The sequence below is a fragment of the Phacochoerus africanus genome, chromosome 14 (assembly GCF_016906955.1).
Source record: "Phacochoerus africanus isolate WHEZ1 chromosome 14, ROS_Pafr_v1, whole genome shotgun sequence".
Taxonomy (NCBI): Eukaryota; Metazoa; Chordata; class Mammalia; order Artiodactyla; family Suidae; genus Phacochoerus; species Phacochoerus africanus.
Window position 1 is genome coordinate 51,938,618 of NC_062557.1, and position 27,746 is coordinate 51,966,363.

The 27,746-nt window shown below is 58.2% G+C and overlaps 1 protein-coding gene across 7 annotated transcripts; it reads right to left on the minus strand.

Moving 5' to 3' along the window:
• Nucleotides 1-2,349: 2,349 nt before the first annotated feature.
• On the minus strand, nt 2,350-27,151 carry DLG4 (discs large MAGUK scaffold protein 4). Of its 7 annotated transcripts, none has more exons than XM_047758855.1 (20): nt 27,111-27,151; nt 18,244-18,309; nt 14,525-14,578; nt 14,330-14,380; nt 13,999-14,123; nt 13,731-13,900; nt 13,480-13,616; nt 13,184-13,328; nt 8,773-9,068; nt 8,550-8,652; nt 8,293-8,407; nt 6,648-6,824; nt 6,339-6,375; nt 6,217-6,244; nt 6,038-6,085; nt 5,861-5,962; nt 5,384-5,556; nt 4,350-4,459; nt 3,453-3,544; nt 2,350-3,278 (listed from the first exon to the last, which is right to left on the minus strand). In XM_047758855.1, exons 4-20 carry the CDS (start codon nt 14,357-14,359, stop codon nt 3,172-3,174), a joined length of 1,995 nt encoding a protein of 664 aa, XP_047614811.1. In that variant the 5' UTR covers nt 14,360-14,380; nt 14,525-14,578; nt 18,244-18,309; nt 27,111-27,151; the 3' UTR covers nt 2,350-3,171. The 7 variants fall into 7 exon arrangements, with proteins under 7 accessions (XP_047614811.1, XP_047614809.1, XP_047614808.1 ...); XM_047758853.1 differs by lacking the exon at nt 27,111-27,151 and adding an exon at nt 26,074-26,584; XM_047758852.1 differs by lacking the exon at nt 27,111-27,151 and adding an exon at nt 26,074-26,265 and having other exon boundaries at nt 14,330-14,389.
• Nucleotides 27,152-27,746: the final 595 nt, after the last annotated feature.

Genomic DNA, 27,746 nt, shown 5'->3' on the forward strand with positions numbered 1-27,746 from the left:
CAGTATTGCTGAACGTAGAGGGAGCAGATCCCACTGTGGCGCAGCAGGTGGATAACCCGACAGAGTGTCCCTGGGCTTGCTCAGTGGGTTAAGGATCCCGCATCGCCGTGAGCTGCAGTGTAGGCCGGCAGATGCGGCTTGGATTGGACCCTTAGCCTGGAAACTTCCATAAGCCACAGGTGTGGGCTTAGAGAAGAAAAAAAGAAAAAAAAAAAAAAGAAAAGAAAAAAGTAGAGGGAATGGAGAGTCAGGCCCTGAACCCCAGTGTGGGAACCCAGCGCGCCTGTCCCCTCAAGCGCTGGCAAGCTCCTTAAACGGTCAGGGAAGAGCTTTTTATAGATTCAGAAAACATCCCGAACTGCTAACAGACTTCCTTCCCTCTAAGGACTACGTGGAAGGAACTTTTTTTTAATCCTATGTATTTCTCTATTTATTTGAATTTTTGTAAGGTACTCGAATAATTTTTGCCATCTAAGATGCAACGCGTGCAGAACTAGGGGCTTTCCCTCCCGTGGGCGACCTCTCCTTAAGCCCTTAGATGCAAGTGCATCACCTGCACACAGCTTCCCCAGCTCACAGCTTTCTCCCTTCGGCCGACGGCAGGGAACCCTGAGCACAGCCTCAACCCATTTGCTCCTACGCAGAACCGCGCTCAAAGAAGGGTTACTGGGGAAAGCACCCTCAGAAGTGGTGCTTCTCCACCCAGCAAGACATGAGAATCACCTGGGAGGTTTCCAGAAAGTCAGAGCCTTGGCCCCACCCCTGGGGATTGGCCTCCGCTGGTCAGTGTCTGCACAGAAAACTGTAGGGCAACCCCCGAGGACCACAGGTGAAGGGCCCATCTCTGGGGATCTGTCTCTAGCCTTGGATCCCTTCCAGCCAGGGAAGCCATGCCCACTCTTCACCAGCCCCCACCCTCCCCACCTCCGCTGAGGCCGCTGCCCCTCGGTGGTTGGTCTTTTGCCTCCAGCTCTCAACTTCTGTCAGCGGTGGCTACAAACAGTTCAGGATTTAACCGTCACAACTCAGTACCCCCTCCACCTCTTCTTCCTGGGGTTCCTGAGTCAGAGAAAGGGGTGGGAATTCCCCCAGCTGGTACCCGCGATGGCTCTTCCATGCTGGAGCTGTGGCAGGCGTGAGGGGAGCCCATCAAGTATTCGATCTGTGGCAGGAGAGCTGGGAACCAGTATTCTATGCAGCAGCACTGGTATTCTAGGCAGAAGCTTCAGTTAGGACTTAGGGCCAGGAAAACCTGACTCCCAAAAAGAACCAGAAATTTTTCTCATTCATAATATGTAGGAGCAACCTTGTGGCACAGTGGGTTAAGGATCTGGCACTGTCACTGCAATGGCTCGGGTGGCTGCTGTGGTGTGGGTTCCATCCCTGGCCCAGGAACTTCCACATGCCTCAGGCACAGCCAAAAAAAAAAAAAAAAGACCCATAATAATATGATGTAACATATGTAACAGACCACTTCCCTTTTTGCCCTGTCTACCAGGAAGCTCAGAAATCATAACTACCCTGATAACTACCACATCTGTTTCTCCTACTTTTTTTTTTTTTTTTTTTTTTGCTATTTCTTGGGCCGCTCCCACGGCATATGGAGGTTCCCAAGCTAGGGGGTCTAATCAGAGCTGTAGCCGCCGGCCTACGCCAGAGCCACAGCAACGCGGGATCCGAGCCGCGTCTGCAACCTACACCACAGCTCACGGCAACGCCGGATCCTTAACCCACTGAGCAAGGGCAGGGACCGAACCTCATGGTTCCTAGTCGGATTCGTTAACCACTGCGCCACGACGGGAACTCCTGTTTCTCCTACTTTTATCTTTGGTATTGCGTCCTACTCTTACCCTTATCATTTGCAAACCTGTCTCAAACATTTCCTATGAAGGTGGGGGAGACCTAAAGAAATCCAATAAACACACAGCATTTCTTCGCAAACCTCTAGAAAGGTCATTGCCAGAGCCCAGGTCTGCCCACAACTCCTTGAACACGGATGAAGGCTGTACCATCTCTGCTCTCCTTCGGAGACCACTGTGCTGCCTGACAAGACCGAGGCTGCCCAGGGGAGTGGTCAGGGCCGGGCTACCTTGGCAGGGCCTCTTTCTGGGTCTGTCAGTGACCTAGGACCAAGCTCCAGCCCCTCACCCCCAAGCCCATTCTTCCTCATGATGCGGGAGCTCTGCTGTGGAGGTTCCCTTCAAGGCCCCCCCTTTCGGGCCACCCTCTCCTGTCTGGGGGTGAGGGGCCAGTGGGTAAAGAAGGATCTGACTTCATCGGACCCAGCGCCATGCTGCCACCCTGCCTCCCTCCTCACCCGGGCCCCAAATAACCAGGCCACACACCAGGTTTCAAGTATCTGTCTCTTCCTTTCACTCTCTCGAAAGAAAAAATAAATAAATTGCAGAAGGCGGCAGCATTTCCAGTCGTCCCCTGGCTCCCGGACACCCGACCCCAACCCTGCCCCCCTCCCCCCCCACATTCCCACTCCCTAGACCCATCCCTCCCCGTTCCCCAAAAAAATCCCAGAAAAAAAAAAAAAAGCCACAGTTAGACCTTCCACTCATGCAAACCGGCAAAGAAAAAAGGTGGGGGGCGTGTGGAAGGCAGGGGGCCCGCAGTGGGGTCCCCCCACTTATCCCCCCAAAAACCACCTTTGAGAGGAAAAAAAATGGAAAAAAAATAAATGAGAACTCAAGGGACGTGGGGAGTTATGATGGGGGCAGGGGTGACCCCAGACCCTGCCTCGGGAGAGCACGGAGCCCTGCAGCCCTGCAGCCCTGCAGCCCTGCAGCCCTGCAGCGGGCGCTCCTGAAGGGGCCCTGACTTCTGGAATGTGTGTGGGAGGGGAGGGCAGGCGCCCCCGGGGGGTCTGTGTGTGCGCGCTGGGGGCGGGCAGGGCTCAGGGGTCCTGAGGAGCTCGGGCTCGGGACCAGGCGCCCGGCTCCCCCACCCCAGACCCCAGGTTCCTGGGGGCTCAGGAGCCCAGTTCTGGGGAGCGGGGATACATGCAGAGGAGCGTCCCCCCTCCAACGGGCTGGATCCGGTTAGAAAGGAAATAAATAAGAAGGGGTAGGAGGGAGGCTGGGTGCGAAGGGCTTGGGCAGTTCAGTCCAGACCAAGGGCCCCGGCGATGGAGGCAGGGCAAGTCCAGCCAAGCCAGGGAAGGAATCAGAGTCTCTCTCGGGCTGGGACCCAGATGTAGGGGCCTGAGAGGTCCTCGATGACACGCTTCACCTTGTGGTAGATCTCCTCAAAGCTGTCGCCCTCCACGATGGCTGCGGCGGAGGGAGCGGGGCGTCAGGCCCAGGGAAGGGAGGGGCACCTCGGCCTCACTTTCCCATCCAGGAGCCACGGGGCTGCACCAGCCCAAAGGCGGCAGCTCTTTCTACATCACCCACCCAGAGGGGCCTCTGTTTTGACGCCTGGCGGCGGGCTCGCCGCAGCCTCACCTGAGAAGCACTCTGTGAATTCCTGCTCCAGTTTGGAGGCTCTGTCGAAGGCTTTGCGGGCTTGCTCCTCTGTGATTCGCTTATTGATCTCTCTGCGGAGCAAGAGCCACACAGACCTCAGGGTGGTCCCTCAGCCCTCCGTCTCCTCCGTCCAGGGATGTTATGTCGCAGCCCTATTTTCTTTTCCTTTCCTTTTTTTATTTTTTTATTTATTTATTTTTTTGCTTTTTAGGGCCACACCGGAGATACATGGAAGTTTCCCGGCTAGGGTCGAATTGGAGCTGTAGCTGCCAGCCTACACCACAGCCACAGCAACTCGGGATCTGAGCCGCATCACTGACCTACACCACAGCTCACGGCAACACCTCAAGCAAGGCCAGGGATCAAACCCGCATCCTCATGGATACTAATCAGATTCATTTCCCCTGCACCACAACGGGAACTCTGCAACCCGTATTTTCCTAGTTGGAGCTCGATGCCAAGAGCACAACTTCCAAGATCCTCTGGGGCCACAGATAGGCCCCCTCCCCGTGACCCACCCCAGCCAGGTGTGGCCACTTCAGGGACCTCTCCAGCACCTCCTCCTTCCAGCCCGCACCCCAGTGAAGGGATTCAGCCTCTAACTCCCGAAAGCCCAGAGGCCTTGGCTCGCCCCAGCAGGTGTGTGCCCCAGGGGTTGCTGGGAGTTGTAGTCCTGCCTAGACCAGAGCAGGGAGGCAGAAAGAGGCCTGGGAGTCCCTGCATCCTCTGGGTGCCAACTCCAGGTACAGACCCCCCTCAAGGGCTGCTGGAGCCACTGTCCAGGGTTCTGAGGGGAGAGTTCAACGCAGAGGCCTTCTGAGGCCCAGGGCCCCAGGTGCGGGGAGCAGAGGGGAGGCCCCCCGGGACCATACTCACAGAACATTCTCCAGGGAGCGGGGGCGGATGAAGATGGCGATAGGATGCAGGTGGGCCGCCTGCAGCCGCCGCACGGCATTGGCCGAGACGTCGAGGATGCAGTGCTTCCCCTGGGGGGCGGGCAGGGCGGGCGGAGGGGGGCCAGCAGGTGGTGGGAAAGGACAGACAGAGGTGCCAGGACAGGACACAGTATGCCAGAAGGTGGGGAACGGGAGATTCGCCAAAAGGGAAATGACATGGATGTCAAAAGACACGTGGGCAGAGAAAGTTGAGGCAGGAAAGGTACAGACAGAGCGAGGGACAGAAAGGGAGGCGGGCAGACAGAGAGCAAGGGAGGGGCCAGCACAGGAGGGAGGGATTGGGGGAATGGGCAGAGGGGTGAGGAACAGGCAGGGAGGGGACCCAAAAGATGGGGCAGAGCAAGGCAAGAGCGGGGCGGCGTCGACAGGTCGGGGAGAAAGCCCAGAAGGAGAAGGGAAGGAAGTGGGGTGGAGGGAGGAGGGCGGGGAGGACGGACAGAGGACAGACAGATGGAAGGAACAAGGAGAGGCAGATGGAGGGAGGAGAGGCAGATGGAGAAAGGAGCCGTGGAGGGAGAGAGGGCAGGGTGGGGGCATGGGGAAGAAGGAGGTGGCAGAGGAGTGGGAGACGGGAGCCGGGACCCCAGGGATGGGTGGGGGGAGGGGAGAGGACCCGAGGGGAGCCGGCAGAAGGGAGGGGCCCAGAGCGGGGAGGCCGGGCCATCAAGGCCAAGGCCACGGGAGGAGAGGCAAAAATGGGGCAAGGAGGAGGGGAGGGGAGGGGACAGATGGCAGCGCGGAGTTTGGGGTCAGGAACCGAGGGAGGGAGGCGGGGGCGGGGCCCGGGAAAGCAGGCAGGCGACAGAGTTGCCCAGGAGGAGGAGGAGGTGGAGGAGCGGAGCGGAGACCCAGCAGGGAAAAAGAGACAGAGAGAGAGAGAGAGTTAGAGACAGCTGGAGGAAGGCCACAGGGCAGGGAGAGGGAGGAGGAAGAGGACGGGCCGCCGGCTCCTACCTGCTCTGCCACCTCTCGCACGGACTGGACGCTGGTTCCATACAGGTGGCTGTTGTACTGGCCGGCCTCGATGAACTTGTGTGCCTGGATGTCCTTCTCCATTTTCTCCCGGGACGACACAAAGTGGTAATCCCGGCCATCTATCTCATACTCCCGCTTGGGCCGTGTCGTATCTGCCGGGAAGTCACCCCAGCCCCCTAAGAGCTTACCACCATCCGTCTAGCTTCAGCCCTGCCTTCGGCGCAGCCCCAGATGCTGGCCGAGGGGGGCAGAGCTGCCTCCCCCCTCCCCACCACCGCCGAGTCCTCCAAATCCCTGCCCTGGGATGGTCACCCCAGGACGTGAGGGTGACTTGAGAAGCGCCCTTCTCCGAGAATCCTCATGTCCAGCTGCACCCCAATCAATGCCCAGAAGGGGCTCTGCCTGGGACCCCTGGGCCCCGCCCCCAGCCCCTCCATCCAAGGCCTGGGCACTCACGAGGGACACAGGATCCAAACTTGTCGGGGAACTCGGAGAGGAGATCGTCGTTGGCGCGGTCCTTGGTGGGCCCGAGGATGATGATGGGGCGAGCGTAGTGCACTGACGACAGAGGGCGGGATCAGGGGGGGCTGGGTGGGGGCGGGAGGGGCTGTGCAGGGGCGGCCCGGGGCTCACCTTCCATCTGTGTCACCGTCTCGTAGCTCAGAACCGAGTCTTCTCGACCTAGCGGGAGGCAGGGCGTCTGCAAGGGGCTCCGAGGCAGGGGACTCGGGGCCCCGCGCCACCTTCCTGAGGATGTCACGAGACACTCGGAGCCCTCTCACCTCAGCTCCTCCCAAACCGGCCCCACCTACCCTGTGATCCGGAGCTGGAGCCCCAATCCTAGGAAGAAAGAGCAGGCCGTGCAGTTGGTCAGGAGTCCAGCCCTACAAGCCACCCCCCTCTTCCGCCCAAGCTCACGGCCTCCTCCACGTACCTTGGCCTTTAACCTTGACCACTCCCGTCGCTCAACCCTGTGGGATACATGAGGGATGGATGGGGTAGAGAAATGCCCAGGCAGGGGCCCTATGGCCCCCTAGGCCGGCAGACAGCCCCATCTCCCAGCAGCCCCTGGGCGTCTGCGCTCCTAAGGGAGCTGTCTGCCCCTAAGGCTCATGGGAGTCATGACGCCCTGGGGCCCCCCCCCCCCCCGCAGACAGACCCCCAAGAAGTCAGAGGGCCCATGGCCTCCATCCTGGCTGCCCAGCCTGGGGACCTTGTGAGCTTCAGTGGCAGGAAGGCTCACCGTCGTTTGCTGGGGATAAAGCCGATGTCATCGGTCTCGCTGTCAGAGTGGACCCGCCGCGCCTGCCACCACTCCTCGTCACTGGCGTCGATGACATGCAATACGTCCCCAAAGCGGAAGCTCAGGGCCTGGCTCAGGAAGCCGCAGTCCTTGGTCTTGTCGTAGTCAAACAGGGCCCTGGAGGGCACGCGGCCTTCGGTCAGAGACCGGTGGGGACCCCGCCCCCCTGAGCCCCAGCCTGGAGGTGCTGCCCAGGGGCCTACAGACAAGCAGGGCTGCTGCCGGCTCTCCCACAGGTGCCGTGGATTCTGAGGGACCCAAGAACAGCATGGGGACCAGGAGCTCTACCAAAACTCATAATCGCCACAATGGTGAACCGTCATCCAGTCCACGTTGTGTCGGGGATCAGGCTGTGGACTCAGTGACGTTTCTAGAGGAAGATCTAGACCAGCACCCGCCCAAGAAAGCAGATGCAATATGCACGGGCCTCACAGCCACGGAGGACGCTGGAGTCAAACTCACAAGGGAAAAAAAAGATCGCTCTTGACAAACTCTGGGCACCCTCAGCCATGAGAAATTCCTCAAAGTCACAACCCCTGGGGTCAGGACAGAGGGAGGGAACGACAGCCGAGACAGCAGAGATGCTGAGCAGAGCACAGGGGCTAGAAAGACGGGAAGAGACTCCAGGATCATCCAGCATCGTCTGGGAGTCAGAAGAGACCAGCCCCAGGGGCAAACTGGACCTCGCCATGAGGGGAGGGCCAAGCAAGGCCTAGGTGTTTTTTGTGTGGGTGTTTTGTTTTGTTTTGTTCGGCTGCACCCGAGGCATGGGCAAGTTCCCAGGCCAGGGATCGAAGCCGTGGCACAGCAGCAACCCGAGCCACTGCGGTGATAACGCCAGTTCCTCAACCCGCTGGACCACAGAGGAACTCCAGCAAGGCTCTGGTTTGCACCAGGTGCCCGGGAGGATGGCAGTGCCATTCAGGGAGAGAACACACACTGGCAGGACCGAGCGTACAGGGGAAAGAGGTGAGGCTCGGTTTGGGACGTGTTGAGCGCGAACGCCTGTGGGACGTCCTGAGGGACATGTCCAGAAAGCAGATGGCCAGAACCGCAGGTCTGGACCTCCGGGAAGAGGCCAGGCCAGAGCCGACAGTCTTGAGGACCATCTGCAGGGCAAGTGACAGGTGAGGCCGAGGGGGGAGGGTGCGGCGCCTGCACCTGATGAGGATGAGAAAGAGCAGCCCGCGGGAGGAGCAGCTCTAAGAAGGTAGCGGAAGGTCACCGGAGAGACGGAGGACAGCGCTGTGGTCCCCTCCCCTGGACTGTGTCCTCCCACAGGGCTGGGAGGACAAGAGCCCCTGCTCTGCTCCGCGTTAACCTCTGAGTGAGCAGAGTGGGAGGCAGCTGGGCGTCCTAGGGGAGGTGCCAGGGGGCCCAGGGGCTGGGAGGCGGTAGGGACACCTGAGCCAAGGCTGTTTTCCAACCGCTTGGTGTGTTGCAAAATGCTAACCCGCGCAGGAAGCCAGCTGAGTGTCAGGCCCGGGGATGGGGGCGTCAGGCAGGGTTCCGGGGACGAGCTGGCTGGGGGGGTGAGGCGGGCACAGAATGAGAGAAACCCAGCCCGGGCGGGGGGGCGTCTGACCTGATGTAGAAACCCCTTTTGGGGTTGCTCCGCAGGGAGGCAGTCCCTGAGCCCAGGCTGCTGTTCATGAGCTGCTCCCGAAGGTCGTGGATCTTGGCCTCGAATCGGCTGTACTCTACGAAAGGCCAAGAAGGCTCCTGAGCCCCGGCCCCACGGTCCTCCCCCCGCCCCGCCCCCACTGACCCCAGGAGCCGAGGAGACGGGGCTCTGAGGACCATCTCACCGCACAAGAGAAGGGGGAGCGGCAGGCGCGGTACCTTCTGGCTTATACTGCGCGATGATGGTGACGGTTTGCCCTGCGTTCTTCAGGGCAATGGCAGCCTGCTCGTGGCTGGCATTGCGGAGGTCAACGCCATTGACCTAAGGGAGGAGGAGCGGCAGAGGCGCTGGAGGTGGGGACCAGGCGCCGGCCCACGAGGGCCCCGACGGGGTGGGTTGGCGGGGGAGGAGGGCGCGGGCCGCGGCCCGGCCTTCGCTCACCGAGAGGATCTGGTCCCCCTTCCGCAGCTCGCCGCTGAGGTCCGCCGGGCCCCCGGCCAGGATGAAGGAGATGAAGATGCCTTCACCGTCCTCGCCGCCCACAATGTTGAAGCCCAGGCCCGTGGAGCCCCGGTGAATCACGATCCGCCGCGGTTCCCGGGGAATGTCCTCCTCCCCGAGCAGGTCCTTGGCCACGGGGGAGTAGCGCCGAGGGGAGGTGGGGGTCATGGCTGTGGGGTAGTCGGTGCCCAGGTAGCTGCTGTGGCTGATCTCATTGTCCAGGTGCTGGGAATAAGCTAAGGGAAGCCGTGGGCGAAAGGGTGAGATGGAAAAACACGGAGGGAGACGGCACCCATCAGCCCCGGCGCCACCCTGGGGAACCCGCAGCGCCAGACTCAGGGGAAGGGAGCCAGAGAAACTAGGCTGGGGTGGCTGGTGAAGGGGACAGCAGATCACAGCAACGTCAGGAGGCAGGAATTCATAGGTGACGTGAGGGGTTGGTTCTCCTAGGGGACAGTGGATATGAAAGGGATGTGCCAGGGAACAGGAGGTCAAGGGGAATGTTAATAGCAAGCTTTGGGGGGCTTCGTTTGGTTGCAGCACCTCCCAAACTTCACCTACAAAATTCCTCTCCCTGTCCCTTTCCCCCTCTTGGCCATTCATTTGCTGGAAAAAACTGGGTCATTCTAAGAGGTACCTCACTGCTCATATCCCTGCCCCTGGGGTGTTAACTGAGCCTCTGTTCCGTGTCTCCTGTGAACGGGTTATTGGCATAGAGACTCAAGTTCAATTTCTGGCAAGAATATGTCACAGGTGGTGCTGCCTGCTTTCTGCATCCCCACGGGATGTGATAACGTCTGGTTGTCTTTGGGGTGAGGTAAGAGGAACCCTAGGTCCAGGTATGGTCAGCCTGATGCATCCTGTATAAAGCGCCCCATCAGCCTTTCACATATGACTTGCAGCAGCCCCCCGAGGATCACTGCCTGGTCCTGACAGTTCGCTGGGGACAGCAAAACAGCGAGCGCCCACTTTTTTTGAGAGAGAGAGGAATTGTCTATAAAAAAGAACGTCCCCCCATCAACCAGTAGGTTATTCGGAGGTGCAGTTTGTACAGGAAGGGAGAATAAATGCTTGACGCCTTCCCTTTCCCGATTTTCAGAACGGATGGGTTCCCTCGCATCCTCCAGAGGTACTCGATTGTTTTGAAGTGTCCTTATGCCCCGTAGATGTTAACACGCTTGTGATGAGTTTTGGCTGAATGGCCAGCTGCCATCTAGCTCCGGGGTCTGACAGGACCCTTGATGAGCTTCCTTGCTTACGGTATAAAGGATGTTACAAGCTCGCCTCGCTTTTTTTTTTTTTTTTTTTTCTTTTTTAGGGCCGCACCCGCGGCACGTGAAGGTTCCCTGGCTAGGGGTCGAATTGGAGCTGGAGCTGCCAGCCTACACCGCAGCCACAGCAACTCAGGATCCTTAAGCCACTGATGGAGGCCAGGGATGGAACCTGCATCCTCATGGATGCTAGTCTACACCACAGCCACAGCAACGCAGGATCCTTAAGGCACTGATGGAGGCCAGGGATGGAACCTGCATCCTCATGAATGCTAGTCAGATGCGTTAACCACTAAACCACAACGGGAACGCCTCACCTCCCACATTTCTTGCTCAAGATTTGGGACGGGCCCTTTCTCTAGGCAGTCAAGGTTCCTTCTGCTAGGTAGTTAGGTAGTTAGAAACAAGACCATGTGTCTTTTGTTTGTTTGTTTTTTCCCCCTTTTTTGGCCACCCAGGTCAGGAATCGAATCTGAACTGGAGCTGCAACCTGCACTGCAGCTATGGCAACACTGGATCCTTAATCCACTGTATGGAGCCAGGGATTGAACCTGCATCCCTGCTGCTACAGAGACACCATCTATCCACAGCAGGAACCATGTGATTTTAATACGGTTTTACAATATGACTTCAGATTTGGATGAAGCAGTCACATCTCGTTATTCTTTTCCAAAAATTTCTTAGCTATTCTCCCAAATGTATTTTTCCAGCTGAACTTTAGAATCAACCTGCCAAGTTCGGCGGGGGGTGGGGTGGGGGGGAGAGCATTAAAATTCTGATTAGGATTGCATAAAACATAGAGATTAACTTGGAGAGGACTGGGAGCTTTAAGCATATTTTCATCCAGCAACACGATGTGACTCTCCAATCCTTCTTTTATGCCCTTCAGTAAAGTTTCATTTTTCATCATTTTCTTCATATAAATCTTACACACTTCTTGTCAAGTTTATTTTTCTAAGGGCTTTTTTTCTTCCTTCTTTGTGCATTTTAGGGCTGCACCCGAGGCATATGGAGGTTCCCAGGCCAGGGGTCTAATAGGAGCTACAGCTGCCGGCCTACGCCACAGCCACAGCAATGCCAGATCCAAGCTGTGTCTGCGACCTACACCACAGCTCACGGCAACATCAGATCCTTAACCCACTGAGTGAGGCCAGGGATTGAACCGGCAACCTCATGGTTCCTAGTCAGATTCCTTTCCGCTGCACCACGACGAGAACTCCTTACAGAGCTTTTTTTCTATGGCGAAAAGTATCTTTTTACCCATCACATGCTGGGAAGTTACTAATTCTTGTTTGTTGAATCTTACATATGGCCACGTTCTTAATCCTACATATTATTTCTAAGCTTTTCACTTGATTCATTTAGATTTTAATCTAGATGGATGAGAGCATAATTTACAAATAAGGATAAATTTGTTTCTCCTTTTTCTTTTTTTTTTTTTCATCTTTTTAGGGCCGCACCCACAGCATATGGAGGTTCCCAGGCTAGGGGTCAAATCAGAGCTACAGCTGCCAGTCTACACTAGAGCCACATAGATGCCAGGTCCGAGCCGCATCTGCCACCTACACCACAGCACAGCTCACAGCAACGCCGGATCCTCAACCAACTGAGCGAGGCCAGGGATCGAACCCGCACCGCAACCTCGTGGTTCCCAGTTGGATTCATTAACCACTGAGCCACTACGGGAACTCCTGTTTCTCCTTTTTCTTTTTTTTTTTTTTTTTTTGGTCTTTTTGCTATTTCTTTGGGCCGCTCTTGCGGCATATGGAGGTTCCCAGGCTAGGGGTCCAATCGGAGCTGTAGCCGCCGGCCTACGCCAGAGCCACACAACGCGGGATCCGAGCCGTGTCTGCAACCTACACCACAGCTCACGGCAACGCCGGATCGTTAACCCACTGAGCAAGGGCAGGGACCAAACCCGCAACGAATCCTAGTCGGATTCGTTAACCACTGCGCCACGACGGGAACTCCTGTTTCTCCTTTTTCAAAGGTAACATCTCTTTATTCTTTTTTTCCTGCTACCTGAAACCGCCAAAACAGTGATCCTCAGGCAGGCTCATTTTGCCTCCTAGGGGACTTCAGCAACGTCTAAAGATCGGGTCGGGAGGTTAGCACATTCATCAGAGTCCAGGGCCGCTGTTAAATACCCTACTATGCACAGCGCACCGCACAACGGGAGAATTTATCAAGTACAAAATGTCAACAGTCCCAACATGGAGAAACCCTATTCTAAAGCAACGCCGAGAGACTAAGAGAAGCAGAAAAAGGCATCTCACTTACTTCCTAACTTAATGGACACACGGCACGGATTTTACCGTTATGTTGTACAATCATTCCTGGTTTCTGATAAACATTCTTCAATTACGTTAGGGAAGATTCCCCTGTCTCTTGTATACTAAATTTTCCTCTGAAAATAAGGTGCTGATTTCATCAAATACCTTTCCCACATCTATTCGAAATGAAGTTACCAATTTTCTCCTTTACCTTTTGTTTTGGGCCACACCCACGGCACGGGGAAGCTCCCAGGCTTCGGATAGAACCCTCGACACCACAGCAACTCGAGCCACAGCAGGGACAAAGCCAGGTCCTTAACCCAGTGTGCCACCAGGGAACTCCAGAAACCTTACTTTGTGACAATGCTGTGCCTTTAACGTGCTGTTTGTTTTGCAACAATGTCACTGCCAGTCATTCTCTCTCTCTTCCAAAGTAAAATTCACCTCTCCTTTCCTTCTTCTATGTTATCGTTGTGATTATTTTCAAATGCTCTTATAAAATTAACTATGAAACGTTTTGCCTTTTCCTATACTCAGAAAGAGCAGAAGAATTATCTATTCCGTGAGGATTTGAGAAAGTTAGCCAAAAAACCACCTGGGCCTTGCGCCTTCTCTGGGGAAGAAACCTATCGACAATCTTTTCTAGTTCCGCTGAGGTGACCAATTTTCCATCTATTCTCCTGCCACAGGAAGTGACAGAGGTTGTAGCTGGCTCGTGGGACGTATCTGAAGAGGAACGGTCGCCAGCGATGTCACGGGGGGAACCGGGCCGGGCACAGGGAGCTCTGGGGTTTGGAGGGCTCTCACAGCTTGTGATGTCTGGGGGAGCATAGCTGTCACTCAGGTAGGCACTGCTGGGCTTGGCCACCTTCAGGTAGACAACATCATACGTGTTCTTCAGGGCTGCCACGGCATCCTCATGCATGACGTCCTCCAGCCCCACGCTGTTGACCTGGGGTCAAGGGAAGCAGAGCTCAGACAGAACCAGAAATAGCCTCAAGACAGACGCCCTGCCGCTGAGCCGCAAAGGGAGCCTGGGCCCTGCTCAGGGCCCAGCACACAAGACCCGGGTGTGGGCTAGAAGAGCGATGGGGGGTCCTCACCGCCAGGATCTTGTCTCCAATCTGCAACCTCCCATCCTTGTGGGCGGCACCCCCTTCGATAATCTTGGTTACATAGATGCTGTTATCTCCAGGGATGTGCTGGTTCCCTACACCGCCTGCGATGCTGAAGCCAAGTCCTGGATGGAGCGGAGGGCAGAGGTGGGTGCCCAGGTACCTGGGGAGCAGGTCTTGGGGCTGGGGATGGTTGGCATGGGGCGGGGGGGGGGGGTGGAGGCAGAACAAGTTACTACCTTTAGGCCCCTTGATGAGCTTGATCTCCATGAGCTTCTCGGCGGGGGGCTTCCGGCGCATGACATAGAGGCGGACAATGGAGCCCGCCTCTTTGAGGGCCTCCACCGCAGCTGAGTGTGTCACCTCCCGCACATCCACTTCATTCACAAACAAGATGCTGTCGTTGACCCTGAAGACAGCAAGGCGGGCCTGAGCCAGGAGCTTCCTGCCGCCCTGGCCCTCCCGGTCAGGGGCTCCAGCATCCTAACCCCTGTCTCCTCCGCCCACCTGAGGCGGCCATCCTGGGCCGCAGCCCCACCGGGAATGATCTTGGTGATGAAAATGGATGGGTCATCACCGATGTGTGGGTTATCCGTGCCACCTGCGATGCTGAAGCCCAGACCTGAGTTACCCTGGGCAGAAGAAGGGGAAGAGGGTCAGCTTCCTGCACAGCCCACTCCAGCCAGGGCGAGCGGGGGGCGGGGGGGGGGGGTCCAGGAAGCTGTGAGCCGAGCAGGAAGGGACAGGGTTAAGAGGCTCGCCACCTAGAAAACACAGGCCCAGGGAAGCACAGGCAGGGAGCGAGGGGAGAGGACCTCAGGGGGAGGAGTCTGCTCACCCTTTCCAATGTGATCTCCTCGTATTCCATTTCCCCCTCCGTCCCGTTCACCTGCAACTCCAGCACCGGCCAGAAACACAAGAGCAGTGAGACAGACTTCCTCCCTGAGAACCTGGCCCACCCCTGCCCCTGCGGCCTGGGCCCTCCCTCTCTCCCTCCTCCCTACGGAATGGCCCCAAAATCTAAACAACTCACATATCCCGGGGCTTCTAGGGTATCTGTGTTGACAATCACTGGGGGAGAATTGGCCTGTGAGGAAAAAAAGGAGACCCGGTAAGCAAGAGGCCCACCAGCGCGGCTACCCTCTCAGACTGGTTTGTTTGGGAGTTTTTTTGGCCAGGACATGAGGAAGTTCCCGGGCCAGGGATCGAACTCCTGCCACAGCAGCGACTCAAGCTGCTGCAGTGACAACATCAGATCCTTAACCTGCTGTGCCCGGGAGAACGCCTACCCACTTAACCTAGCCTGCTCTGCTACCCTTGACTCCCTGAAGGACTCGGCCTCACTCCACGTGACATACACACACGTGCACACGTGCTGGACCCAACTCTGCCCAGCCCAGGTCCCCTGCATGTGGAAGGAGGTGTCTGAGAAGCAGGAAGGGAGAGACAGCCAGATGGGGGAGCAGCAGATGGTGAAGAGTCGGGGCGGGGGGACCGACGGGGGGAGGGGGGGAGAAGAATCTTCTCACCGGATGTAACACCAGAGAGTGTTATATGCCTTATGCGCTACACACACCCCCCAGGACTTAGGTCCACTGGGTCCGCCCTCCCTTCCTGCCCCCATCCCTGTCCCTGTCTGCCCACATACACTCAGATACCTTCATAACCCTACCTCAGATTTGCCCCTCATTTTCACACACATTTGCCCCAAACCCTGGGCCCCAGAAATCCGGGGATCCCCCAGATGCGGGCCCCACCCTCTCTCTCGCCCACCCACCATTCAATCCACGCCTTCCTCTAGGGACCGTGTTGCCTAGCAACGGTATCTAAGCCCAGCCAAGGCCTAGGGAGACCCACCTCCTGGAGGCCCTGTCGTCAGGACAACGGGAGGGGGAGATGGGGCGTGGCCTGGGGCAACCAGACTCCCAAAGGCCGAAGGGATCCGCTAGCTCCGCCTCTCCTGTCCCGGGGCCCGCCCCCCGTTAGCCAGGCAGAAAGAAGTCCCCGTTCAGGGGTCTGTGGGCGCAGCGCATTCTGAGTAACCTCCTTCCTCCCTCCCCTACGCCCCACACCCTACGCAGTGCAAAGGACGTCAGAAAAAGGGGAGTGGTGAAAGACATCCGGGTCTTATCCTCTCATCTCTTCTCCCCACCCCCACCTCATCCGGGAAAGGGTTAAAGCGGGGAGTGTCCAGGTCCCTGACGTCAGTCGCCTCGGCGCAGCAAGGTCTCTATAGACTTCAGGGCGGGGCCAGCTCTAGGCTGGTCCTAGGGGCTTCCCCCATTGCCAGGGCAACCGAAGCCACGTTTCCATGGCAATGGAGGAAGGCGGCCAAAAGCCGCCTTCCGGGGTCCCCAACCTATCTCCTCCTTAAGCAAACATGTATTTGAAGCCTACCAAGCGCGAGGCACTTGTCACGGATTCCCCGACTCCTCCATCTCTCCCTCCAAAGGGGTCCCTCCTCTCTCCTACTACTTCTCGATACTACGCACTTTCAAACCCTTTAACAGATTTCACACGCACACATCTATCACCACCATCCTCCGACCCTTCACATCCCAGCAGATGCTACCGTCCAGCCAATAGCCGCTGACTGCCAAAATCTCATCCTCAGGCCCATCCTCTACCCCACAGCCTATCCCCAGTCGCCATCCCCATCCTGATCCTAGAACTTCCTTTCCCAGGCCCCGTCCTTCATCCGCAACGACTTCCAGCCGTGTCCCCTCCCCCTCCCTGCCCCGTGTGATATCCTCCATCTACAGCTCTGCCCCACCTTTCAATTTCCATCTTCCAACCCCAGCCTCCATTCCCCATGGCCTTCCCTGTCCTCACCCTCCCCTCCGGCCCCATCCTTTATCAGTCTCCTGCTCTTGGCCTCCATCCTAATTTCTGGCTCCCTAATTTCGGAGAGATCAGCATCACTCTCCCTGACCTCATCCTCAAACCCTCAAGATTCTGTGTGCCCAAATCACGCTTCTTCGTCTTCAACCCACTTTCCCTACCCTCTGAAAATTGAGGCTCTTCCTGGCCCCCCAGCTCAGGGGGCTAAGGCTCCTCCTTAGCCCTCCCACACGTATGACCTCCAGCAGGCTCTCCCTCCACTTCCTCTGTCTCCTGGGCCCAGATTCCACCTCTCCTTCGCGCTGTCCCGACTACCACCCTCTCTCCTCTCCCCCTTCCCCAGGGACTTAATGGCCCATCTTGGGAATAAAGCATCTCTAGTCTTCCCTTCACTCCAGGCAGCCCCCAGAGTTTTACGGGAATACTCTGCACCATCTCCCCAGCTCCAGGGCCTTCCTTTCCTTCCTCTCAGCCAGCTGAACCTTCTGCCCTGATTTCACCATCCCATCCCTGTCTCCTGGCGCAGGACCCCTGACCCTCTGTCATCCCTCCTCTTCGCTAAGTGCCAAAAAATGGTCTTTCCCTCCCTCTCCAATTCTTCTCCTTCTCACCCCAGAACCTCCTGCTGCCCCCTCCCTGCCTCCTCATCCCAGGCTCAGAAAAACCTCCGCCCCATCTTCTTGGTGACATGTCAACAACCTCCCACCTCCCAGGGCACCCCACAAGATCCCGTAATCTCACTCTGGACCCCACAGTGTTCCCCTGAATCTCACAGCTAGCCTGGCACACTCCACCCCCTCCCCTCCAGCCTGTGCCCCCAGAAGAGGAGACTGAGGGGGAAGAAGATGGGAAGTGGCCCAGAACGGAAGGGCTCAGAAACAAGGCCTCCCGGGCCTGGAGAAGAGAAAACATCCAAGGAGCCCAGAAGAGAAGGGGAAACAGGTGGTGGTGAATAGTAATGGGGGGGGGCAGGGGGCAGAGAAATAAATCTGAGTGGAGGTGCGAGCCTGAGAGCAGGAGAGAGGAGAGGAGAGAAGCGGAGTAGGGAAGGGGTAACTGGGAGAGGGGGAGCCGGCTGGCCCGAGGCAGAGGACGGATGAGGCCGCAGAGGGCCTGAGCTGGGGACCAGGAGAGGGGGAAGGAGAGTGCGTGGGAGGAACAGAGAGACCGCATCCAGCACCAGCCAGCCAGCCAGCCAGCCAGCCAGCCAGCCAGCCAGCCGGTGGTGGGGAGGGAAAGGCAGCGAGGAGGGGAGGGAGCACAGGAGGGGTGCAAAGGCCAGAGCAGGGGAGAAAGGGCCCAGACTAGAAGTCTCAGGCCAGACAGATGGAAAGGGCTGGAGAGCCAGGCCCAGAGGCAGGATGTGGGGGGAGGAGGTGGCCAAGGGACAAGAGCGAATGAGGGCAGCAGGCACTCTGAACAGAGCTCTGGACACAGAAAATGGAAACGGAGGTGGGGGGTGTGAAGGAATGAAGAGGGCCTGGGCCCAGGGAGGGTCCTGGGGGATGCACACATCTCAACACACGTACACGCAGACACACACGCACACACACACACACACACACACACGCCCTGGGTGTAAACTACACCCACTCCCACTTGCCTGGCCTCTGTTTCTCCTCTGTGGGAATCAGGTGTATCCAGGGCCCCAAATGTCCCCTCCCCCCCATCCTCAGGAGCCCAAATTCCACCCCCCCCGCCCCGTCCCAGCCTCCCCCCACCTACGGCTCTCGCCCTACCGGCCCTTGGGGATTGTTGTAGCTCCGAGGCTCCGGGGGCCGCACTGGGGAGGGGGCCGCCTGAGTCTCCTACCTTGAGGGGGGAGAAGTGGGCGTGGCCCACGACCCCTTGGACGGCCTCGAGGTGGGACAAGTTCCTCTCCGCCACGTGCACCAGCTCGGGGGCGTTTACCTGGTTGGGGAGGTGGGCCGGGCTGTGCTCCAGAGGGGGCGTGTCTTCATCTTGGTAGCGGTATTTCTGGGGACGGGGACGACGGAGGCGTCACGGGGGCCGGCCCAGCGCCTCGGGCCCCAGGCTGCCCGCCCCGGCGCGCCTCCGCTTCCCCCGCCAGTGCGGTGCGCCAGGCCCCGGGGCCTGACCAGCTCCTCCCCCTCCCTGTCCTCCAGCCCATTGGCTCCCCTCTCTCCACCCTCCCCACAGCCCCCTCTCCCGCCCGGGCCTGGGCACCTGCCGCTGCTTCCCAAACCCCAGCCTCATCCCGCAACTCCTCCAGCCCACAGCCTCGGACCCCGGCCTGCTACCCCACACGCTCGCTCCTCTGGGGTCCGTTGCTTTCCCCCTTTCCCAGAGCCCCAGCCCCTGCCACGTGCGCCCCCCCACCACCACCTCGTTCTCTCGCTCCATCCCCAGGGTCTCTGCTGCCCTCAGCAGCTTCACCCACGTCCTCTCTACCTTAATCCCACACCCCATATGTAACTCCCTCCTCCGTCCAGTGCCCCCTTCACCCCCCGCCCGGTCCATCCCACCCCACCCCGCCCTCCCTGCCTCCACCTCCCGCCTCTACCCCGGAAGTGAATGGCTCTCCAGCATCTCCCAGGCGGGAACCGCAGTCAAGCCCTTGAACTAGCAGGTTCTCGGCCTCAGCCCCTCAGGCTAAACCCGTCCAGCTCTTCCTCCACTGGCCTCGCTGGTTCCCAAGCCGTCAGCGAAGGGGCCCCAGGAGTCTACCCCAACTCGCCAAATGCCCACAGCCCCGCCAGCTAATCGGATATACTAGAAGAAGAGGGGAGGGAGGGGGAGGAACAGAGGCAGAAGGGCACAGAAGGGGGGCAGGAATGGGTGCCAACTTCCAGGTTTGCTGACTGCGGAGCCCGGTAGAGCCTCAGAGCGAATTCCCAGTCTCTTTCCAGCTTTTTGGAGGGAGAGACCCAATCTGACTCCTGACTCCCTTCCTAAGTGACCACCTGCCATCTCAAGGGCCTCCTGTCCTAGCTTAACAGGGACACCCGTAAATGAGATTAACGGGGCCAGAGAGAGAGAGAGAGAGCAGCTGGAGACAACAGTAGAAGAGGAATGACAGGCAGCACCCCAGCTTGGGTCTTCCCAGGTCTGCCCCTGTCCCCACAGAAGCAAACCCTCCCCAACTCCAGGCTCCATGGAGGAGGGGAGGCTACCATATGCACGGCTCCCTCAGAGACTGCAGAAGCCAGAATACACGCCCCGGTCCTCATGGGTAAAAAGCGAAGGCAAGAGTTCCCTCTCGCAGTATCTTAGAGGCTGAGAAGACCTCAACGTTCACAGAAGAACGGTTAACTAGATCAAACTGGAGGAAGCCGATCAACGTCAATGCCTTAATCGGCTTCCTCCAATAGGTAGGATTCTGAAAATTCGGAGGAGGAACTAAGGCTGAGGATGTAACCCAACTTCGGCCTTGGTTAGGAGGAAGTCAGAGAAGAGGATGAGTTAGATGGTATGACACAGAGATATGCTGGCATCAGGGAGCATCCTGATACATTTGAAGCGCCTTAAAGAAAGAAAGCAAGGGGCTCATCAAGATAGGCTCTGTTTTCTGGCCTTGGAGAGAGACTTGACTTGGAGACAGACTTAGAAAGAGAATTCAGAACTCCAGGTTTCAATACCACAAGTGCAAGAAGTAAAGTTAGGGGGAAGCAGAAGCTTAAATTATCCCCCTCAAGGCTGGGCCATCTAGGAGCTCCCATTGTGGCTGAGCGGGTTACGAACCAGACTAGTATCCATGAGGACACGGGTTAGATCCCTGGCCTCATTCAGTGGGTTAAGGATCCAGTATTGCTGTGGCTGTGGCATAGACTGGCAGCCACAGCTCCAATTCGACCATGACCCCCTGCTGCAGGTGTGGCCCTAAAAAGCCAAAAAAAGAAAAAGAAAAAGAAAAAAAAATCCTGGGCCATCTTGGATAACAATTCCAGGAATTGAAAGAAGTTCTTCCTTCCACACCCTGAAAATGTGGTCTTGAGCCTGGGCGTGCCCAGAGCTGGGGCGGGATGGGGGGGAGAGGGGGAGGAGCCAGGCCCGCCTCTCTCACTTCACCAGGCCCCCCCCATTCCCTACCTGACAAAATGAGGCCAGACCAGAGCTGCAGCTTCCAGTTTTGGAGTCTGGGGGAGAGTTTGAACCCAATGCCCCTCCATCCCCACCCCCACCCCCCCCAGAGAAAATTCCTGAATTTGATGAAGAAATATCAAGGTGCACATTAAAAAAAAAAAAAGAAAAAGGAAGCGTGGAAAAGGACATTTCATGGTTTATTCTAAAGACGAGGTGAAGGTGAAGGTAGCACAGTGAGACTGCGGACACCTCTCCCTGCCCCACCCCCGTGGGGGGCTGTCTCGGACCGAGGAAAAGGCTCCTCCTGCCTGGGAGACAATGTGGACCGAAACGGGGAACAAGGGAAGGAAACCAAAGTTCCCAGAATGTGGCCGAGGGCGCTTGGGCCCTGTCTTCAGCCCCCGGAAATTTTCTAAGTAAATGTAAGGAAAACCTCTGAAGGGGCGAGGGTGGGAGAGAGCCATTCCCAGCCTGCCACCTGGGAGCTGGGGGTGGGCTGGGCACCTCTCCTCCCAGATTGCGGGACAACTCAAGCAGGACTGGCAGGAAAGGAAGATCCCCCTCATTATCCTACTGGGACACAGGGCCTCGGCCGGCGACAGCTCAGATGCTATTGGGACCAAGTCTCAACCCCCAATATGTTAAGGTATAGGACAAGTCAAAGGCCTGGGGGTAGCTGTTGTGCCTTCCCGCTTGGCCCCCTCCTCACCGGACCCCCAGTTGCAAAAATGACCTGGAAGCGAGGCGTGCACCCCCAGAATAGAGGGGTGTGAGTGAAAGTGGGTGATCTTAAGAGGCGCGACCCACTGCGCCTGTCCGCGAGACACTGCACCCCAGAGACCCTGCGCCAAGCAGAAAAAAGAGCGACAGCTCTTGAAGCTTACACCCTGAGATTTGGGGGGTCCGGGAAGAGGGGAGCGGGGCCGGAGCCCGTACCCCGCGGCACGTACCACGCAGAGACACATGGAGGCGAATCTGTTCCGAGCCGACATGGAGAAGGGGAGGGGGACTGAGGGGAGGGTATGGGTGGGAGAGCAAGGGTCCCAGGGGTTGGGGGAGGGGGAGGGGCAGAGGGGCGGGGGCTGCGGCGGCCGCGGCGACTGGAGGCTGCGGCCGGGGGGGGGGGGGGGGGGGGGGTTGCAGGGCGCCTGCGCAGTGCGGGAGAGCGTCACGTTGGGAGAGACGGGGTGCGGGGAGACCCTCCTAGCCATCAACTTCCCTGGTTCCAGCTGGTTCTACATGGACTTCGGCTTCTACAGTATACGTCTCTTCTGACCCCTTTACAAAAAGAGATCCTCCTAAAATTTACCAGTTTCTCACTCTGGTTCTCTGGGACCCCTTATTCTGTCTAATCTCCCACGCCTAAAATCACCAGGCCCCTATTACAAAACCCCACTGGACTCTCTGGAGGCTGGGAAGGAAGCAGCACTTTATCCTCACTTCAGGAGGACCCCCCAAGCGATCTAAACTGCCTTCCCCAATCCCCTCCCCCCAAGCTCCCCAAAGATGGTTAATGTGGTCAAGGTCCCCACGGATGCCAAGACACTGCCTGTTCTAGTCAGCAGTAGAGCCCCACCTGCTAGCCAGACAACGCTCTCCAAGAGCTTAAGGACCACGGATCCCGTTGTACTATCTACCCTTCAAAGCCTCCCTTTAAAAATTACATCTACCCCCCAATCCACTGACAGAGACCTTGAAATTAGTGCAACTATTACCCTTGCTCCAGTTAAATATCCAAGTAAGCAGTCCTCGAATTCGTCCAAATCCTGTGCAAGTCCGCGGTCTAAATCCTTAAACCTAATTAGCTACTTGTGACTTTCTAACATACCCCTCCCCAATACCACCAGCCCCCATTTCAGAGAATCCTTAATCTACCTTAAAGCTGACCTTCCAAATTCGATTGCAACTTCTTCAATTTATTACCACACCTTTAAGTGATATTTCCCTATTCCTTTTCTTTACCCCTTAAATGCATACATTACTTTTCTGGCTGCCCTCCCTGCATCTCAACACCCTCCCCACCCCCGCCATGATTCTGAATTTCAACTTCGTTGGAAGATTACTCCCAAATATATCTATCTCCTCCACACTCAAGTCTCAAAAAACATTCATCAAAATAAGATCTGGCCTGCCATTTGCAGTGACCCACGAATCTCCCAGAAGACCCCAAAATGACAGCCTCAGATCTCTTCAGAGGTTCCCATTTTGTCCCAAACTGAACCTGAAAGCATCTCTTCCAAACAGTCTCCCAGTGAAGGCCCATCCTTCCAACTCTTAAAGCCCAGTAGGCAGTCTCCTCAAATCTGCTTCTCTGGCTGCTCTAAAATGCCCACATATGGTAGAGAAGATGGCCTTCCCTAGAACCTCATCCATGCCCCCTCCTTTCCAGGTGAGCAGAATCTATTTCATGCACCTCCAAGATGACCCCCAAGGCCCTAGTTTCATATCTGGATAGAATGCTTGGATTCTCAGAGGGAGCCAGTGCGCAAGGGGCTGGACTCAAAATTCCTTCTAGAAAAGAAAATGCACAGGCCCTAGTTCTCCGCCAGTGGGCGCTATGGCCCACTAAGACCCTCCCCCATCCCCCATTTCCTTTTTCCCTCCATTTTCCGTTTCCCCGTTGCCTGGCAACTCAGCAATCAAGGACTTTGCTGTCGCTTAGCAACCGTCTCCCTGGAACTTAGAGCCGAGGTAGGAGGTTGTGCTCTGATGAAATCTGAACAGGCCTCCATCTTAGGAAAATTGAGACGTCAGATCGCCCAACCCCCGGATTCTCCTTTCCAAAGACCCCTGCGCCCCGCAGTTTCTTAGACAACAAGCCCCTCAAACCCCGTCTCCTTTCGGCACATGGGACCACGCCACGCCCCTACCAGGGCAACCCCGCCCTCATTTCGGGCCGGTTACCCAGCCCCAAGGCCCCGCCCCTTTTCGAGGGTAATTGCCCGCCTCCCTGGATGGAGTACGCCAGACCCCGCCCACCTGCCTCTAGGAGACCACGCCTCCGTCCACTTCCCGCCCATTCGCTCCCCCGGCCTCGCCCACACTGTCCCTCCGCCCCGCCCCAGTCGGCCAATGAATGAGGCCATTGGCCACACTGCCCCGCCCCCGGCGTCTTAGCTTGCCCAATAAGGACCACCCGGAGGGTTTAACCGCTTCGCCTCCGGGACTCTGGCCAAATGCCCCCGGTCTTTCCCCACTTTTCCCCCCTCCCCCACTTGTTCTGCTCCGCCCTCCGCCACCCTCGCCCGGCCCTCAGGCCCGCCACGCAACTTCAGTCGTCGCCGGTTACCATGGCAACGGCGGCAGCAGCGCGGGGAGAAGAGGGAGGGACGGGGGCGGAGTGGGAGAGAGAGATGTTCAGAGACGGAGAGACACCGGCAGAGAGATAGACACGGAGTAAGACTAAGTGATAGCTGTAGAGGCAGAGCGAGCACAATGCATAGGGTCCGGCACAGAGTAAGCAATCAATAAATGTTCCTTAAATTACTGCGGCAGGAGTCTAAATATAGGCAGTGAAAGATGGAGGACTCAGATGGAGCTGGGAAGCTCAACGACCGCAAAGCATGAGCACCCTCTACCCCACCCAGCATTTGGGGGGGGGACGGACAAGTGCCATGTGCCCCCTGCTGGCTCCTCCTAGGCTAACCCTGCGCTGCCCTGAATAGAGATGAACCACAAGTCCCAACAGCCCCACGGGCAGCAACCCTCTAACACTGAGGGAACTTGTGCCTCAAGGCCTTGTGGGACTTGAAGTCCCCGCCATCCCGAGACAGACAAGTTTTGCGGCCAAGGAATGTGGCAAGCCTGGGTCTCCACGCCTCTGTAAAAGCCCCAAAATGCATGATCCTCTCTGCGTAAGACTCCTTCCTTCGGGAATGCTCAACCCTGGGCTCCATCGGAGAAGCAGGGTTCTTGAAGGAAGATGAATAACCCCCCCCACCCCCCCACCCCCCCGTCCCAGAATAGCTGCCAGTGCAGGCAAGCCCCTCACCCTCGCTGGCATATGTGTGTTCACGTGTTGGAAGCAGAGCCCACACATTCCAACTGGCTTTCCGTATACACCTGCACATAAGGGACTAGAGCCAGGGAGCCTAAGGCTAAGGGGCAGTCTAGGGGCAGGAGACCACCGGGGGAACTGAGGATCAGACAGACATTAAAGGAGAGCAGCCCAGAGAAACTGAGGCACAAAAATCCACGGAAACTACAGGGGATGAGAGGAAGCAGCAGCATGGGAGAAAGCCCAAAGCCCGCAGAACAGGGGATAAGCAAGCAGCTCTGGAGAGGGGGTCGGGGCTCGGACCTAAAGGTCCTCCGCTCCCAGTCGCCTCTGTCCAAGCTCACACATGAGCGAGGCATGTATAGACGCATGTGTACACACATGTGTGAGTTTGTGGCAGGGAACATGTGTGTCCTCAGCTCCCTCCCCTGAGAATCTGCAGTTCCCACTAAATATAACCCCCTCCCCAGCCTGTGACTCACCCAGACCCCGCCTCCCCGGCCCCCACTTCCTGTCCCACCCCCCAACCCCCAGCTGCCTGCCACCCGCCCAAGCCTCCCTCCACACACCAGGCATCCAGCCTCCCAGTCCCAGAGTCCTAGAGCCAAGACCAGGGTATTCTGCATCCCACCAGGAGCTTGCTAGCTCTGCCAGCCAGGATCTCTGGCACTCCAACCACAGGGATAGCCTTGTACGGATCTTCCCGGCTGCCAGCCCGGCCCTCCTCTGACTCCTTCTCACCCCAGTAACCTTAAATCCAGGTGTCCTCCCCCACCTTTATCCCAAGGGTCAGGGGTAACAGGAACATCCCCTCCATCTGCTCTTCTCCCTCTTTCTCAACCAGGGGTAGATATTGTGTGGGAGGAGGTGGGGGTGATGGGCATCTGCCTGGGCCACCCCCAAATTCTGCACCATGCACCTGGTCCCCCTCCTCAAATCCCCTCTCTCCCCAAACCTCTCCTCCTCCTCCTCAGGAGCTGCCAGCCTCAGCTGCTGCAACCTTCCACCACCCAAGGGAGCACCCCCAATCCTAACCTCACCTGGTCCCTTCCCTCAGGTGATCCTATGTCAGGCCCTAGCTCGCTGACAACTCCCAACTATCCCCATTCCGTAAGCTTGAACCCTAAATTAACTGCTCCCCCAAAATGAGAGCACCCCCAAATGTATCTACCACAAGACGCTTCTTCTATAACCTGAAGGCCTTCCCCTTCCATGCCAGCTGACACCCCCAGACCAGTCAGGCCCTCACAACCAGTAACCTCCTACCCCCAAGCCAGGAGCCCCCTGAAATTGGACAAGACACCTGGAGGCCAGTTTGTCTCCCAGGGGAGAAGGGGACCCCCCACGCAGAGCCCCTCTTCTAACACACACCGGGCAGGACTCCCATGTGAGCCAGGCTTCTCCTTAAATAAGTCTCCCTCAAACATCACTGGTGAAGCTCAGAATCCACCAGCCCCCAAGTCACAGAATACCCCCTATTTTCCATTTCTCCCCAGGTACAAAGGGATCACTCCAGGGGGCACCTGTGGCCAAACCCAGCATTTTCTCAGCCGTGAACCCCCAAACTAAATTATGACCCCCAAATCCATCTTCGGATGCTCTCACGCCAGGGCCCCCGGGCGGCAGATTAGGCCTGACTAACCCCTCCCCACAAACTCTTACCCTCCCCCCAGGTGACTGGCCCCCCCATCACGGCTTACCTTGGTTGTCACTATACAGAGACAGTCCATGTTGGGGGGCCTGGCCGCGGCGGCGGGTAAGGGGCTCTGACTTCATCGGAGTTTCGTTCCTCCCCTCCCTGGGTTCTCACCCCTCCCCCCTCCGCACCCCACTTTTGCAGGGGGGGCCAGGATGGGGGGAGGGGTGAGAGGGGAAAGAGGGGGTTGGAGAAGGGGAGGGGAGGGGAGCGTGGGAGGGAGGGGAAGGGGGCCCTAAAAGGGGGTCCCCAGTGGAGGGGAGGGGGCTTGGGGAGCACACCCCGATTCTCAGGAGGGGCGGGGGCACCGGGGGCTGGCAGCCCCGGAGTTCGGGGGCTGGGGCATGAGCTGAGGTGGGGGAGGGGAGCTGGATTTCGGGGAGCCCCGGGGTAAGGGGGGGTCTTGCCTAACGGCCAGGGGCTCGGGGCCGTGGCGGGGGAGTGGGGTGGGGGGGGTCGGAGGCGGCAGCGGCCGAGGGAGCCGTGGAGCCGAGGAGGGAAGGGGAGAGAGGAGGAGAGAGGAAGCAGGGGGAGGGAGGGAGCGAGCGAGGAGCAGAATGGGGGGTGCCTTGGCAGGCTTAACTCCTTCCGCGCTGGCAGGAACCCGGATAATGGGAAAGGAGATGGAGGCAGGAGCGGAGAGGCCCTGAGGCCAACATGGAGGCCTGGCCAGAGCCACCAGCGCTGACAGCAGAGCCAGGGAGGAGGAAGCAGCCCGAGATGGGCTGGGAGCCGCCAGGGTGGCGGGGCGGCTGGAGAGAGGCTGTGCTCGGGGCAGGCAGGGAGGGAGGGCCAGGCACGAGGGAGTCCCTGGGGGCCTCAGCTCCCTCAGACGCACAGGAGGAAGCCTCAAGAGTGACTGAGTCCTGGACTCTTTGGGGCCTGCAGCTGGGGCAGGTGAAGAGGGGGCTGCAGGGGCGCCTGCCTCCGGCCGTGGTCCCAGGGCCCCCAAGTCTCAGGGTAATAGGAGCAGTGCTTTGCGCACCCCTCCAGCCCTGCCCGCTCCCTCGGGAAGTCGGGCCCCCACCCTCACCCCCTTACCTGGCTCTCTGAGATGGAAGCCTCATAATAGTCCAGGATGTCTGTCACAGGAACAGAACCACCGAGTTACCTCGCCCACCCCCTGCCTCCCTGGCCGCCCCTGCCATCACCTCACCTCCGTCTGCCCGCTAAGGGAGGAACCCCTCCAGCCCGGGCTGGTGGACGCTGATGGAGGACCCCTGCCTGGGGCTCCTGCAGCTACCAAAAGATCTCCAGGCTCCCAAGCAGCCCCCAGGCCAGCCCTTTCCACGGCTGCCCCTCGGAAAATCAGGGCTACTCACCCAACAAGGCCTGGAAGAGGTCACTGTGCAGCACCGTGAGGAGAGGGGGTGCCCATCGCAATAGTGGGGGGGCCAGGAGCCAGAGGGCTGACCTGGGAGCTGGTGAAATGCAAATGAGGGAGGATTGGGACAAGGGAGCCAGCCACGAGGGGCCAACACATTCACCTCCGCCTCTTATCCCTGCTCTCTCACCCCAGACTCTCTGGAAAGGTCCAGGACAAGGACCCCCAGGCCCGCCCTCTCCCCCCAGGCCTCTCCTTCACAAGGACTCCTGTTTTTCACCTCTGGGTCCCTCGGACATCTCTCTCTTCTCTCACTTTAATCTCTCTAATCCCCCCAGGGTCAGAGGAGCTGA